Genomic DNA, 17014 nt, shown 5'->3' with positions numbered 1-17014 from the left:
ATTATTTGAAAGATTTACCGTGTAGTTTCAGTCCAGTGCGTTTCAACAAGTATTTCTGTCAATACCAAACGTGCTGTAGACAAACCAACACATGCCCAAACCACCTAGGAGGTGCACACAGCTATGATTCTTACGGTTAGGTTTGTTTCTTACAACACTTTTCTCTTCAGAAGATACCAGGAATAGTTAGCTATGCAACCACAGCAAGAGCAGCTCAGGATGGTGCAAGCCAAGAAACACAAAGCCCCAAGTGACACCACACATTGTTGTGTCCCCCAAGTCCTCACCCACAGCTCCTTTGCAATGAGCGGAGATACCACCCATTCCCAGATATACCAGCAGCAGCTGCTAAAAAAAATAAATGCATGCTTACATCAGTGGGGACGTAACTGCTCTCCCTCTGGATTCTGCTCTTGCCTCTGTCATACAGGACATGAGTGTGCTACAGTCGCTGACACCCTAAGAGTTAACGAGTTACAGTGAGCACCAGGGCACCCCCCCGAGACCTGAGCTCAGAGTGAGCTAATTTGCCACGTTTCTTGACAGAATGTTAATTAGCATTTTGAATTTTAGTTTTTGAAGCATTTTAAATTTTAGGGTTTGATTCTGTCATTTTCCCTAACAGTGTCTTAAGAATTCCCGTATGTGCTCATATGGGAAAAAATATCTAAATAAAAATGTAAAAACATTTATAAAAATATACATAAATAAAAATATAGAAAATATATTATTAATACACAGATTCACTAAAATGTGGTACAATTTAAAAATCTCTCTGATGCTCATGATCTAAGTAGTTGTCTACAGGTGTAAATACAAGTTAGAGTGAAACAGGAAACAGTAGTTTGGTTCCTTAGAAAATTATGTATTTTTTTCTATCTACATTAGTGTATTCCTGGGAAAATTCCTACTTCTTGTCAGGTAATAAAAATAAATAAATAAAAATTGAAAAACGTTCATTTTCAAATTAAATACATCAGTTTTGAAGTGTTGTTTTTAACAAGACACTGTCATGCTTAGAGGAAAGTGGGCACCTGTCATGAAAAATATTCATAGCAGAAAACCTAATTTTCTTTTAAACGCAGAAAAAAAATTGACCAGCGCTATTACAGAAGTCCTTCAGTGCCATTCCATGTCAGCACTGTCATTATATCTCCTTTTGTGAAGACAGTTAAGAACATGTCTTTGAAAATTTATTCTGGGGCTGCCCTTGTGGCCTATTGATTGTGCTCTTGCCTCGTGTGAGAGACGTGGGTTCAAGAGAGAGGGCTGGCACGGCTGCTCTGAAGGGACAGGGTGCTCCTCGCCTGCTCCCGCAGAAGCCATCCTGACCATTCAGAGGTTTCAAAACACATTTTAAACTGCGGGTCTCCCAAGGAATATTTGGACATTCTTCAGCGCACCGCAGCAGGAGGGCTCGAACCGTCTTTGTGATTAAGAAACTAAGTACATGCCAAAGAAAATGTATTTCCTCACTTAAAAGTCTGTGTTGACTCTTCAGGTCTTACCTAATTCGTGTCCTTAAGGGCAGTATTTGGCGAAGTGCAGGCCTGCTTTCCCCCCCACTGACACCGGTGTGAAGTGTCCGTCCTTCCCACCACTTCAGTGGAGTTTCTTCTAATTTGCACCATCATGAGAGATGATTCAAGCCAACCTGTCCATACTATAAGCTCACCGTCAGGTGTTACAAAAAAAAAAACAGAGGCTGATGTTTTCCCTCACTGAATCTGCCATACAATTAAACCGTATTTTGGCTTCCAACTCAAACGAAGTGCGTTTGTTTCCATCTTCTAGCCATCTGCACAGCAATAAGGGCAATCTTTAGGTCTGTATCCTCCAAGACACTTCAGAGATGCTGTTTAAGAGTGTCTCTCTTCCGATGCCTTAGCTTTGCCAGCAGCAGCAGCGACTACTTTGGTTATGCAATACACATATTTAACCACCCAATCACCCAAACACATTTTAGCATACGGGAACATATCAGCTTAAAAGCAGGGGCAGGGATTTGTTGAGTCAATGACATGCTTTCTTCCCAGTATCTAAATACAGTGCTAGGTGTTTAATCTGCATTTTAAAAAAGCCTATAAACATACATTTACACAATAAAACATAACGATCTGAAAGAGCCATTACAGCCAATTGTCCTTTGTGTCAACTAATTCCTTCCATCCCCTCCCCAAAGGTCTCAGCTGAGTCCCCCTTGGAGATACTACTTCCAATAACAACTCCCTTCCTCCCCGCACCAGCAAGCCCTCACCACATGGCCAGCTTCCCACCCTGATCAAATCCTCAGCCTCTGCTTTCCCCCAGGGCAGACAGAGGGGCTGGTGTACGTCCCCAAGGTAAAAAGGTCCTCAGTCCAAGCTACTACAATCACTGTTTCGATCTGTACCCACCATGGATGGAGATCCATAAGATGATATTTTTTTTTCCTCCTGTTTTGGTTGAGAAACCTGAATTTCATAGGGGAAAAGTGTCAGGAGTCTCAAATCTGCTGCCCAGATCTCCTCCCATCTCTTCTACAGGCTAATATAAATCACTGTCCTCTCCTCCAGGGGCTGTTTGCTGGCTCCTCACCACCTCTCCTGCCCATCTCACCGGTCAGCACGTGGCAGCGCACTGTTGTATTGCAAACCCAGCCCAGGATCCGGCTCCCCATTGAGTGCATGCTGTATATTTCTTCTCTTTGACTCCTACCATAAGAAAGAAGGCATTGAAATTCAAAGCACTAAGGAATACATTCTTGTTGACTTACGTTAAACAATGCCTTACTTCCCCCAAACCCCACTGCAAACAGTAGTCATTTATATTAGAAGGTAAAGCTCAGCATGGTTAAAGGCAATACAATCAGAGGCACAGAAAAAATACAATATTTTTCTGCACGTGAAGTGCTGTATGACTCAGCTTCAGTGGATAAAAGCAACCAAAGAAGATAAAACAGAAAACGAAAGCTGCCAGGAGAGAAAATGGACGTGCAGATCTCCTCTGGAATATACCCTTCCATTTTGCAGGGTGTGTTACCTCTTTGATGCCTCAAATCCTTATCCTTTCAATAAGCAGCACAACCTTCAAAATATCCGAACTTATAACCATTACACAACTCCTAGGGCTGTTCAAAAGATGACAAGCACATTTTCTAGTAATTATTAAAATATATTTATGTAGCTTATATGCATATACGTATCTACAGACATACACAGTCAGCATTTCCAAAAAAAAGCTGCTCTCTTCTGACCTAGGGCTTTGGCACAACAGCCAGTCTCACAGCACTTCTCAGCAGAGCTCATTCCACTAGTGCTTTGTACAGGCTTGGGCACTAGCTGAGCTAAAACAGTTTGGACCCAAATCCCATCCTCAAACAGAACTGGGAAGTACCCCCAGGACTTTTGTTCTGGCGTGCAACACATTGGGCAAAGCCCGGGCCCTTTCCATCCCTCAGCAGCATTCCTTGTGACTTCAGTGCTCAGCACGAAAGACCTTCAGGTTCACCTTCAGACTGCAGCTGAAACTGCTACGGCCACCCCCAGGGCCAACTCCTGATCATACACCCCCAGGGGAGGTGGGGAGGATAGATGGCTGATGAATGTTTATATTCCCTAGCTTTTTGCTTTTTAAGAATTTGCCCTTCGTAAAATCCATTTCTTTACGCATTAAATTGTTCAATAGTTCAAAAAAGCTTCCTTAAACTATCATACACTGGAGCAAAATTAATTAGTACTCTTGGCTAAAATTCAATGAGAACAGAAAATAGATAAAAAATAAGAAAATTGGTATTAACTGCTTGCTAGCCAATCCCACATCTCAGCAAATAACAATGGTCTGTTTATGCTGCATTACTCTTCTCTAATCTCCACATATTACTATAATTATTAACTACTAGTCCTAAAATCTATAGAGTTATCATTATTGTTATTATTATGAAACTCAATCTCATTTTCATGTCATAAAGATAAACCAAATCTCATTTCAATTAGTTGCAGCAGGAGGGAATGAACTTTAAACAGACATTTAATTTCTGAAAAAAAAAATTAGGAAGTTCTTCATGGAAATGTTATGGCATTTTGAAACAGATTAATAGTTCGGTATGAACACATCCACCCTGCAGCTAAATGACGGCTGTACTGCGAGCAGGAGACAGGTTAAATGAGCAAAATCAGTTGATACCACTGGTTTGGATCTAATCAAATAGTATTCATTTTTATGACTTTTTAGCTACATTATTTTTTCATCCCATGTGCTACTGAACTGTTACCATGGGTTCTCTGCTTTGTAATTGGATTATGTTTGTCCTTAACGCATTTGATTGTTAAGGAAGCACTGGGACCAGCAGGGTACTTGGCATTCTGGCTCCCGTTGCAAATGGTTCGGTCACACTGCCCACATTGGCTGCACTCTTGGACTCCCCATGCTTCACAGAAGCAGCCTCGTGCATATTTTATCATCACTCGAGGGCAGGATCTAAGCTTCACAGGGCAGCCTGCCTCCCCAGCACGCCCAGCATCAGGCTGGCCCTGAAATCTGCTGCCACCCTCCGGGGTGGTTAACGCAGCCCCCAGGGGGCAGACCCTGCTCCCTGAGCTCAGGCTGGTTCAGGGCTGTCCCAGGAGGTTGCTCAAGTTTGATCCAGGATGCTCCTGAATGTGACAAGGCTGACAGACAGCATGAAGGGTGCAGTTCTGGGTTGGGGAAAGGGAGTCCAACACGAGGTAGGTTCCTCACCAACTCAAACCATGACTACGATGTGGCTCTGCAAAATGTGCTCAGCACTGTGTCAGACATTGCAATGGTGACAGAAACCCTCAAGCCTTGGGCAATCCTCGTATTTCTGACCCTGTTGATTAATATATGTCTCAGACGGTGTCCTTTTTACAGACACTTTTGCAAAGCTACAGAATTACTTAATTATTCATTGCCCACCAGTCCCAAGTTTGAAGCCAGAAGCTGAAAAAAAAACAAAGAGATGTCAACAGACTGGGGATCTTCTTGACTCCCCTTTATCTGTCAGCTCTCCGGTCCGCTTTCTCCCCAGTTTCTCACCGAAAAGCAGCAGCTGGCCGAGCAGCTGTACCTGCACCGTCCTGCACGGAGCACATAGAACACCCCCCCCTCCTGGTTAGCGCCCAGATTACAGCTGTGTGCCAGAGGAGACATCCCACCCCAGTCTTCTCCCCGGCAGCAGCTCACACTGTCAGGTTTTCATCCTCTCCTAAAATCTGTTTAGGCTTCAGAACAGTTACATGTTTGACATTAGGCCAAGACTAAAACACAGAAATAAAAACATATCCTCTAGACGGAAGCATTTCACTGTAGATACGACTTGAAATCCAGCCTCATGAAGTCAGCACAGAGAAGATTCTCTCTCTCCTTCTGCTGCCATCAGCTATTTCAATCCTAGCACTCAGGCAGCAAAAGGAAGTGAGACACCCAGGAATCACCCTGCAGAAAGAGACACCACCAGCTGGTGTAGACCAGGACACAGAAAGCTGGTGAAAATCTCAGCCTAACAGCTGGAAGAAGAAGCGGAACAAGGAACGCAGGACTGGCAGAAACAAGCAGGTGGGAAATTAGGGGGGACTGATACTAGATGAAGAACTTCGTTAGCTGTGATTAAGAGATAAACCAAGATTAAATTAGAAAATGTTTGCCATGTAAGAACAAGAAGCTGGGAGAAAGCAGAGCGAATAAGGAGGGGATGATGTGTAAGAAGCAAGAAGTGTGTGGGAGAGGCAGGACTAATCCAAGAAGAAAACAGAAAGTAGAGGAGTGGAAGGGATTGAAATGAGAGTCAGGTGAAAAGACTGACCGTATCTTGAGACATGAGGGAAACCCAGGCTTCTTGCATGTCAAAATTCCTCCACTCTCAGCAAGCATCTGTGAAATCCAGTGGTAAAGTATGTCTCATTCCAGTATTGTGCTGGTTCACACATCAAGATGACACTTTCTGTTATTAATCAATCCATCAACTCAAAAGCCAAGTCACTGTAGTGAATCTAAAGATACTAGCTCTTCAGGCAATCTGAAGCCGTAGCTATCTGATGTTTCATACCAGATTTTCCCAGTCAGACCATGTTTGTCTATTTAACAGCCGAGGGAATCACACAAATAAAACCAACATTAAAACAACAAACACCAGCACTTCCATTCAGGAACATCAGAATTAAGTTTACTCCACATAACTCTAATTTAGCTCCCTTTTATATTACAGCACAGCATTTAGTAGCATAATTGCCTGCCATTTTTTTCTGCAGGACCTTCTGACTGCATGGCCCTTAATATCGTTTTAATGTAGGGTTGGCTGATATTTTGGCTGTAATAAAAAAATCAAGTGGCTTGTTTCCTTAAAGTAGATTAATCTTGAATTAAGGCTGTGTAATATCATTTTAGGTCTCTGGTTACTCAAGCAATACTCACAGAGTTGGCAGCAGTGCAGTCTGTTGGCCCAACAATGCAACTCCCACTTGCCTTTTCCTTGCTGTATATATATATTAACACAATTCATTGTTAAGAAGAATGAGCTGCATAAATTCATCAGATTATTTCATATAAAACTGCAGGTAGGAGCTAATAACAAAACATGCAGCCAAGGTGGCTTCTATTTAGTATTATCACAATGCAAAGATGACTCCAAATTTCTCTTTCCTGCCTGAGGCACTGATCACACCACATACAGCAGTAACCCATAAAGAGCTCAGAAAACTTTTAGAGAAAGCTAAAAAGTTCCACATGAACATTAGCTAACAGCCAAATCACACGGCCAAGATTTTCAAGATGCACTCACAGTATCATCAGGCACCTTTACATTTTCTACTTTTCAGAAGATAAAAACTTGGGATTTTATGGAAAAAAATCAGGCTCCTTTAGGACTGTTCCAGTTGGGCATCCAAACTCTTTAGCACTCTATTTTAATAAAGCTGGCCCACCTCTTCCAACAGTCCTAATGTACTTATGCACATCCACTTGAACACTTCCTAAAATGACTGAATGGCAGTGACTCGACTCTCTGAAAGCTTTTGCTCCAGATCAGTGAGACAATAGCAAGTCTGTAACTAAGCAAAACGTGCTTATTACCATATCAATTAGGTGGATCACCTCAGCCATTCAAATCACTAAGGCTTATTTGTTTGCTGTATTTCCTAATTGTTTCTGGAAGCAGTTCAGTGCTTTCTCTCAACAACGAGTTTGCCTTATTAAGCTTATCCATGCAGAGAGGCAGAGATTCTTGACATGCTCTGGATTGCTTCTCCTCCCATCTGTGCTAACCAGCAGTGAAGAAAGTTTTGGGGTGCTCACAAACCCCATAGCTATAAGGCTCCCCAGTCACACCAGATTATGATTTATTAGAGTTGTTAAAATGGGAGAAGAAATTGTTATAGGTCTTGGAAACTACAGAGAATTGCCATTTAAGCCACACTCAAATCTCAAAGGAAAAAGGATTCACTTGGGAACAGCAAGACTGTGGCATATGGTCCTCTCTCGAAAGCCAGTTCATATGCCAAAGAGTGACTTCCCTTTGCAAAATGACTTATTTTATACCTTAAAGAATCCCAGGCATATTATTGATGGTTTACAATAGTGTTACTGGAATCTCCAGAGGTAATAGCAATGATAATTTGACATTATGCACATTTTCTATTTGAAAATTTATCTGGGATTCCTCAGAAATACAGCCACATATGGAGTAGCAGGAATCAGCTATTTAGCAGCATACTGTGATACCACAGCAGTGTCAACTATTCAGGAGGGAAAGTGAAAAATGTATTTCAGAGACCTCAAAAAGAATGCAGGAAGAGTGAATGGAATAATCCAGCTATAGCCAAGATGCAAGGGCTATCTAAAACAAAATCAAAAGATATTTAATTCCCCCAGGTTTTCAAGACCTTGAGTTTACATTTCAAGCTAACACATGCTACCTGTACAGCATTTGTTTGTAGTACCATGGGATATTAGGACACTGTAGTTGCAGAAAGGAGGACTACTACCCCTGGGTCAGTAACATCCATTTCTCCAGTCATGATCACAGAGATTTTCAGCTATATCTGAAATGCTTTTGCTTTAGTAAAATGAATAAATAAATACATAAATAAATTATTATTATACTGAATAACTATTTACAATGTCTAGAATTCAATGCAATTTTTGTGATTCCCTCCTGAGAAGTTTAATGTTTAATATTGTTTACTGGATGCTAACTGGATGATATTGGCGTCGCTCGAATCAAAAGCTAATATTAAAAAAAAGTAACATCCACAAATTCTGCTTATGAAGGTAAGATGGAGTTTCATCTTCTTGTGCATTCTTTATGACTGGTCCTCCTTTGCTTCCTAATTAAAGAATTCTGCTGCCAGCTACCATTAGGGTTTTACGTGTATATGTACGTGTACTTATATACAAATATACTCGTGTATATATATGCACACATATAGGTATGTTTATAAAACTGATGGTCTTCATAATGATTAGTTAGACAATTCTCCTCTTAAAGGTGCAGAAGGAGGTAGAGAATCCAGTTCATTTCTCTTAAGACGTGCTTCTTGTGTACTGCACAGCCAGCTGATGTATTTATTCAAGGCCACACACTTATGCCAAATGCACAGGGTGAAATCATTGATCAACATAATAATCTTTTCAAAACAGAACCATCCTCTGTTCCTTGCTTTGGAGCCTGCTGCCTAAGCACTGATTAGCCTCCATATTTATGGTCTTGGAGGGCCGTGGAGGAAATGTGCTAAACCTGCACTGGCTTTCGATACAAAACCTTGCAAAGGTCTTGCTGGGTGTGCCCCAAAGGCACCCCTCTGAAAGCAGAGGGATTTCACCTTGAGCTGTGAGGCTTTGCTCTAGAGAGCTTTGCCCTTTTTCCTGCAGTCATGCACAATCCAGTGAATTACCAACGATGTTTAGTAAAGCAGCAGAACTAAATGAAATGTTCTGAGAAGGGTCACAGGAAAAAAAAATAATAATAGGAATGTTATTGGAGTTCTTTTATTACTTCTCTGCATTTCAGGGAGGGGTTTGCTGTTAATATCTTTCCTCCTGATCTCCTTCCAGACTGGTCTTCGTATTTTCAACCTCCATTCTCTTTATTTTAGGGCCCTCTGCAATGGTTTCTAAATGTCACCATTTGTCATGTGTAAATTCATTTGTAAAACAGGCTAAAACCTTCCAAATTTGCCCTGCTGCAGTCCAATGATCCTCCCAGTTTTAGAGACAACAAAGTGTTTGTTGCCTCTAATACTCCCTCTTCGTAGTGCCTGACAGTGCATCTTACAGGACGTGAGCTACCCCTTCACTTCAAGAACAGCCTGGCATTTGGTTTGGAATAAATATAGCCTTCAGGCAGCGATGTGCAAGCAGTATAAATACTGACCAGCCAGTCCCGGCTACATCCTGAGACCAGCTTGTTTTCTTTGCGCGGTACAGAAGGAAAGAATGAGGATGCCAGCTGTAGGGTAACTTACCACGACACCAGGATGCAGTAGCTGGTCTAGGTTAGAGAATAGCAGCTCCCCACTTCCCTACTCCACAGCACCCACTGCAGATGTTCTCCTCCTTAGAGCAGCCAATGTACCTCTTCAAGTAGCCACTAGTTAGTCCAGATCTGTCAAATAATTTGGCTTAGCTTACAGAGCTTTAGTACAGGATCACTTCTGACTGAGCCGGGTTAATAACTCATTACCCAAGCGGTTGTGCTGTCATACCTGAAGGCTGATAACCTGCAGAGGAAGCAGCCATCATAACCCAGATCAGTCACGTTTGTGGGAGCCCTCAGACCCTGAGATGACTTATTCAAGTTCATACAAATTCAGATCCAGTGATTCTTCGAAATGTAACAAAGCCTTGAGCCTACCCCACAAGATACTAACGCAAGTACTGTCACTGGCTGCAAGGCTAAGTTAGTAGCAGAGGGACAACCACACATGATTAATCATTCTCACCTATCCTGCCTTGGTGAGGTTTATGCTACATAAAAACATTACTACAGAGATAACAGTAAGATACTACCCCTGTACCAAGGGTAACAACAGTAAGTCAATGTAATGTACTCACGCATGTGTTTTACGAAGCTGACAGGGAATACTTAAGCATGAAGGATGAGAGAATAGAAGGCTAAGAAGAGTTTTGGCCTCAAATAGTAATAACATTTTCCATTTTCAGACCTCCTTGATTGTCTTTTGTGACCCTTTTGATGGCTGAGAAACTCTGCACTGTACCTTGCGGCCTCTCACAAACATGGCAACAGCTTGGTAATAACTGGGGCCTGTTCTCCAAGTTCTTAACTAAACGCAGTACGAATTTGTTCGTGGACTTCACATTTGGAGCTACAGACAGTTTACAAGCTTACGTTTGGTATCCAGACCCTTCATCAAAAATAACAATACCAAATCTCAGAGAAGTAGATCAACGACAACTCTGAGCTTGGTTTGCACCCCTTCATGGGACTTTGCCTTTTACTTTACTAGATGCTAGATCACTTCCAGAAATTAAACATCAATAAATCTACTGCAGTTTCACCTTATAATTTCACTAGAAAAGAACAAAGCCATGAAAAAGGTAATAGCACAGCTGCCTCCAGACTGACAACATAGGGAAAAAGCCAGAACTGGGACTGGCCCTTAGTCCCTTTTGGTATTATTTATCAGCACTATATAGCCACTTAGAGGACATGGCTGAGCAGAGACCTAAGCATAGAAAGAGTTGAATATATATGCAGTAACACACTGTCTGCCCACAAAATTCACCAAGTGGGCAACTGAAATGCAAAGTACATGTTTTCCCCAGTTGTGCCAGGAGCCAACAGCATACAAATAAAGGTGCCCAGCTCGCACAGAACGTCTTCAGTCAAAGCTTGAGTTCAGCTGGAGGATGTCGGAGCAAGGCTGCGAGCTGCCTTGTGCCCACACACACGAGGATCAGTTGGCGAGAGGCAGCTTCTGGTAGGAAAAGGTGGCACACAACATGCTCATGGCTGCTCTAGGAGCCAAGATGGAAGCAAAAACTAAATGCAGCACTCCAGGCTTTTTCTCTTTTCACTTCTGACCAGATAATTAAACAGTAGCCAACTTCCCCAGTACTGTACTGAAATCCCATTCAGATTGGGAATTTGGCAATGCTAGGAAGGGCATACAGTCCTGCACTGCAGAAAAAGCATAGACGTTCCCACTTACCTGTGATATTCTACTGCCAGGAATAAAAGGTATAAACATCCCATTAAAGAAAACCGAAGGCTTTTGTGTAAAAAATGTGTGGGGTGAAACACTTAAATCAGGACCAACCAAGCACCAACATCCTCTGCATTGCCTTGAAAATGTTGAGCTTGCTGAGATACTGACAGGCACTACACAAGGTTGGCTTCTACTCGTAGTTGCCAGCACACGTAGTTGTTACACACGCCTAGGCCCAACAGGCCTGTGAGTCCAAACCCCATCCCTGAGGTACAGCTCCCGGCGGGAGGAGGCTGCTCTCCCACAGCACAGCAGGCGTCTGGAACTGCTCCTGAATTTTTCCCCAAATGTTCCTGTACGTCAAGAGCCTTCAGAATGAGGAATAAGAAGAAACAGGGTGGAGTGAGGACGAACTGAATTAATCCCGTTACTGGGTCTCCTGGGCAGCACACTGCAAGGGAGCAGCAGTCAGGCAGCAGAGGGTCAGCCCGGCTAGACTTGATCTTACTTGGCTGACTGCACGCCAACCCACAGAAATTCAGGTGGGTCTTCTCTTCATCCAAGTGAACAGCCACTTTTGGGGGTTCTCTCTTCCCATCCCATCCAACACACATCTCAAGGCCAGCTATCTTTACCACACAGACCAGTTTCCTCTGCCTATCCCTGCATATGCCAAACGGAGAGGAGCAGACACCTATGTCATTTCATCACAGATGTCTAACAGGAGTTACAACCTCTGAACCTCATGCCCTTAGTAAATAAAGTCAGTTCTTAGCTCTCCTCTCGTTTCCTCCCCAGTTACAAGTTTGTTATAAAATATGGCACACAGTACAACGGTCTCCAGTTTGCATCACCACCAAATGCCAACGCTATTCAACGCCCACCTTCAGCCATGACTAGAAAAATGCCAGCAGCATAAAAGCAAAGGTAGCTTCACCAGCAGTTTCCATCTGTTATCTCTCTCCTTAACTTTGCCCACTTCTTCCACCTTTCATCTGCTTCACACCTGCCCAGCAGTGCTCATCTGAGGTCCTACCCGGCTGCTGTAGTACTCTGAACACTGTGTACCACTACTCATGTACGATGGGGCTAGGCAAGACAAATTGCTGATTTACAGCAACAGGTATTTGAGTATCTGTTTGGTTCAGTTAAAATTATATCTGAGTAAGATTTAACGTAAGTTTCATGAGAAAATTTTGAGATTGAAGGCCAATTGATTATTAAAAATATGTATATCGATGTGTAGTAAGTATCACTGTTAAATTTTAAAAGCATTCTTAATAACACTTTGGTATCTAATTATCTTATAATAACTCATGTTAAATTTAAATCAAATCAGCAGCTGAGATGCATAATTTAAACCAACTGCAACAAAAGAAACATCCCAATTACAGAAAAAAAAGCCAACGAAAACAAAAACAAAAACAGCAAAAAAAAAACAAAACCAAAACCAAAAACAAGTCACTTCAAATTAACAGCTGTTTACAGAGGTTTTGACTTAAACAAAATGGTTTCAGTTGCTCAACTGTTACATTCACCGCGGTTCTTGCAGTGTTTCCATCCACAGAGCTCCTCCAAGAGAAGTCCTGGAGGGAAAAGTACACCGTTCTGTGTCTAGCACCAGACCAGCAACAGGGACCCTTTCACAGCAGGGTATAATAACAGGGCTGTGATACGGGATCTGCCTATACCATTTGTTGCATGCCAGCCAAGCCGGTGTTTGTCACAACAGCACTCAACTCAGACATACTGATACTGCAAAACACGAGGCCACCCATAGCCAGATTCAGCATAAAATAAAATCAGTGCACAAAACCTAAACGGAGCGATGGCTGTGCAATCCTCAGGTGAGAAATCGTTCCACCCAAATGGACCATGAATGTAAACACTGACTAACGAGAGTGGTACAGATTGGGCCATTAAAAGCAAGGCAGAGATGAATGGAAATGTCTGAGCAGGAACATAAAACAGACCAATTTCTGCCACTAAGTAGGAGTGGGAGTATAACAGTCCTTGTTATAGAGTTGCTGGCAGTGATGTTACTGTTAAGGCTGAAAAAGACACTACATTCCAAATCTCTCTTTTCACTTGCAAAACAGTAAGATTTTGAGCTTGATCCTTCACTTCAAAGGTGGCTACCCCAACTGCTTAACAAAAGAGAAACATGAGACGGATGCGGAGAAAAAAAATCAAATGGGTTACAAAATGTTATAGAGACTGCAGACCCAGAGCAAGAAGGGTGAGATTTTAGTTCTGCTGAAGTTCAGAATTTTGCTTTTCTGTTGCAGGCACCGATTTACCCCACCGCAGTAAGCCAATACAGAAATAGCTAGAGAATAACCCAATACAACAACAAACACAGCCAGAAAAAACACAAATTTCAGAAGACAGGGCAGATGAGGTGACAACTGATTCCAGACATGGAAAGGAGGTGAAGACTGTAACAACTGACGTCTATAATCTGAAGAGAAAAAATGGAACACTGGTTCATTAAAGCAGACGTTCAGTTTTATCTGTACTAGGTTTAAAAAACAAACATGCACAAAAAGTCTACAAAGATCCTCCACTCTTAATCTTCTGGCTTCATTACATGGAAGTGTATAGAAAAATGCATGAGAGAAAAATGGTTTTGTTTGTTTGTTTGTTTGTTTTTTCCTGTCTGTTCTGAAAAAGCTCAGTATTTACTTTTTATTTTATCCATCAGCCAAAAGTTTTGATGCATCAATTTTGTGAATTCCCAAAAGGCTGGTTCATGGCATGGTTTGGTTACTAAAAATTCCTGATTGCTTTCACTGGATAAATTTGGCTTCTCATGACTCAGGCAGCTTGCTAGAGCTGAGCACTGGATTTTGAAGTCTGAACATTTGTCTTTGTTCTGATCAGAAATGAAACCTGAAATTTTCAATGGAGGAAAATTTGTACAATGTGGGAAATAGTTTGAGAGCAAAATTGAAACAATAATTCTAACATGGCCTTTTAGAATTTGACCTTTTTATCTCTTAACAATATTTAAATATAATACAGAATTTGAATATTTAAAAAGTAATTTTAACATTTGAAATTTCCACTTTTTGCACAGAAAGTGTCAAAACATGGTATTTCAACTTCCTGGGAACTTTTTTCCCTCCCATTTTCACTTGAAAATGCGAACTTTCAGCTTTTGTTACTCATCTACATGAATCCCTGGCACAACTGGCTGTCAGCAGAAAAGGGGAAGCTGATGGACTTCTCTACGACCAGTGGTATCAGGCCCAGCCATTCATTTCCCAGTGCCACTACCCAATATAGCTTAGTATTTGACAGGCTAGGGAGGAAGAGGAGGGTAGGACAGGTTGCATTTCTTTGTTAACTACGTTGTCACTTCGTTACAGACAGACATGCAATCTACAGCCTAATCTGTGGCTAAGTCTATGGAGTGGCACAAGAAAATACTTGGACAAGAAAATAGGCAGAGCTTTCAGTATCTTCAGTACTTCACCAAAGATAATAATCAGTTGTTTTGTGCTGCCTTCAGTGTTTCGTGTACTGAGAACACTAGTTGCAAGGAATTTCTGCTGTATGGAGCATGTAATCTTGTATAACTTGCTGACACTGAGCCTTCTTGCCTGCCAGTGTGAAGTAGCACATTGACCACTGGGTGATGTGAGTACCACACTTCGCATAGGTCCTTACGTTTTAGGTGCCAGTAACTCAGAGTGCAACCCTTGTGAGCTTTGCTGAATTATGCTGGAACGGTTTAAAGAGTTACTAATGGCATTTGTCCTTACTACTCTCACCACCGGGTTCCTGCCCCCAAGCTGTGTCTGTTCAAGCTAATCCATTCACAGCCCAGTGAATTTTTGCTATTCAGATGATTATGCAAGTATTTTAGGCTGAAAATTGACCATCAGCTGTTAGTGGGGGAGAAATCCTGGTGATAACCTTTTCAACTGCCTTGACTAAGTCCAAATGTGACCGTAAATCAGAAGTCTCAACCCACGCTATTACCTTGGTGCAAGACTGGAGCAAGAGAAATCAGCGTATCCCATCCAGGCAGACCCATGGCCCATCTCTGCAATGGAAGACTGAGGTGCTCCATGGGCTCCTCCATCCAGCCATGCCTTGTGGACAACTGCTGGCTGGCAGCCTGGTCTCAATTCCTCTTCCTCTAAAATGGAGCTAGTAATTCTACCTGCATTTACAGATCATTTTGTGATGTATGAGCGAAGAGAATTACCGAACAACTAAAAGTTATTATGTATCATGCATGTGTTTGCCCATAAATAATAAATTCTTGAGGCAGACACAAGAACAGAAGTTACTACTATCGTCTGCCTTTATAACAAATTCATAAGCAATAGCATTGTACATGACTTCTCAGCTGTTCTTTTCTGAATGATAGATTTCACTCAAGATCCAAAACTACCTCTCTCCTTATCTATGTTATATGGGACTTATTGGTTTTGGTATTTCAGAAATGAAACACTGATGTGTGAAGCAAAAGTTATAAAAACAAAATTGTCTTGTTTCTAATTTTTTACCATTATTTTTTGCTGATGATCTGTGTTTTGAGTTCTTACCCTGCTTATAGACCAGGAAGTTACAAAACCTAACCTGCACTGATGTCTGATTGTCTGTCAGCATTATCAAGCCTAGCAGCCAGACCCTGTCTGCATCTGGTGCTTTGGTGGTGGTGGGTCTGCTGTACCCAGTTCCAGTTCTGGCCAGCTGCAATGACTGCTTGGGCTAGTTTCCCTGCCTCTGTGCATTCTACCAGGATTTTACACTGGAAATAAATTGTCACAGCGAGAATATTTAAATTCAGGAAACAAAATGTTCCCACTAATTCAATGTAGCCATCTCCTGCCTACTAAAAGTTATGAGTTATGTGCGAAGTAAAAAACCTCTCTGCTGCATGAGATAATGAGAAAACGGGAATTCTTTATTCATTGTACTTGTCCCTCTGCACATAACATTTGTATATCATGCCAGGACTAACCTGTGTCACTGCACTTATAGCCACGGACCAGACTAAATGCCTGCCCTTCACTGTTTTTACGTCATGATTCATATACTCTCTCTGCTCTTTCTGACTGCCTGCAATTACTTGTGACAAATGATTCTTCAGTGTACTGTCTGCTTTACCTTTTCAAAATGTTTCCATGGTTCACAGATAAGTCAGCTAGTGTACACTGTACTGTCTTGTGGGAAGTAAATCCCAGGACACACACAGGAACAGGTTCCTCAGCATTTTACTGGCAGAACTGCAAGCGCCCACTTCCCTCGCTGCAGCACAGGACTCCAGATCAGCCATGCCAGCAGTGCTGGGCTCCGTGGTTACATCGGTCTGGAGAGCCCAGAGGAACACGCTGGTACTCAGAGCCATAGAAATACTGCTCCTGGAAAAGACCTCCAAGTTCACGTCCAGCCACTGACCACCAAACCATGTCCCTACGCATACTGCACGAGGGACTTGGTATCATCTGTAACAAAACATCTGGTCAGCATAAAATCATTAGTTTGATATCTCCCATTGAAAGAATATCCCACTGAATGACCCCCACTGCTACCCTTGTTAATGACAAATATATCCAGGGGCGAATGCTGCCTTGATTTAAGCTTGAGAACATTCAGGGAACCTAATTCTGTTCTCAGTTCCAGTGGTGAATTAGGGGATAGCTCCTCGAAGGTCAGTGGAGCTCCACTGGTAACAATGCCAAAAGACTCAGTCCATTGACTGCGGGTAGCACAGGGCATGAGTTAGCATCCTGGTTTATGATTCACACTCTGCAATGCAAAGATCCTACTCACATAATGAGTTTCATATAATTATCAGTTCTCTGCCAAGACAGTGGATCAAAATATGACAAGCA

The 17014-nt window shown here is 42.1% G+C and overlaps 1 protein-coding gene across 34 annotated transcripts in view; it reads right to left on the bottom strand.

Moving 5' to 3' along the window:
• Positions 1 to 16942, bottom strand: part of LOC308199246 (uncharacterized protein) — a 143138-nt gene extending 126196 nt beyond the window's left edge. For 10 of the 34 annotated variants that reach the window (XR_013954528.1, XR_013954529.1, XM_080603134.1 and 7 more), the window contains exons 1-3: positions 6779 to 16942; positions 6412 to 6472; positions 5804 to 5871 (exon numbers count right to left, since the gene is read on the bottom strand). Coding sequence is in view for 17 of the 34 variants with exons in the window: in XM_080603134.1 (XP_080459260.1) it covers positions 5804 to 5871; positions 6412 to 6472; positions 6779 to 6786 (137 nt within the window). In the remaining 17 variants the exon portion in view is untranslated. Of the gene's footprint in view, positions 1 to 373 lie in introns of all 34 variants that reach the window. The other 24 variants (XR_013954531.1, XR_013954532.1, XR_013954535.1 and 21 more) reach the window with 11 other exon arrangements.
• Positions 16943 to 17014: the final 72 nt, after the last annotated feature.

The sequence above is a fragment of the Anser brachyrhynchus genome (genome assembly GCF_964034855.1).
Source record: "Anser brachyrhynchus genome assembly, chromosome: 8".
Classification (NCBI taxonomy): domain Eukaryota; kingdom Metazoa; phylum Chordata; class Aves; order Anseriformes; family Anatidae; genus Anser; species Anser brachyrhynchus.
This window is presented reverse-complemented; position numbering and strand designations above follow the sequence as displayed.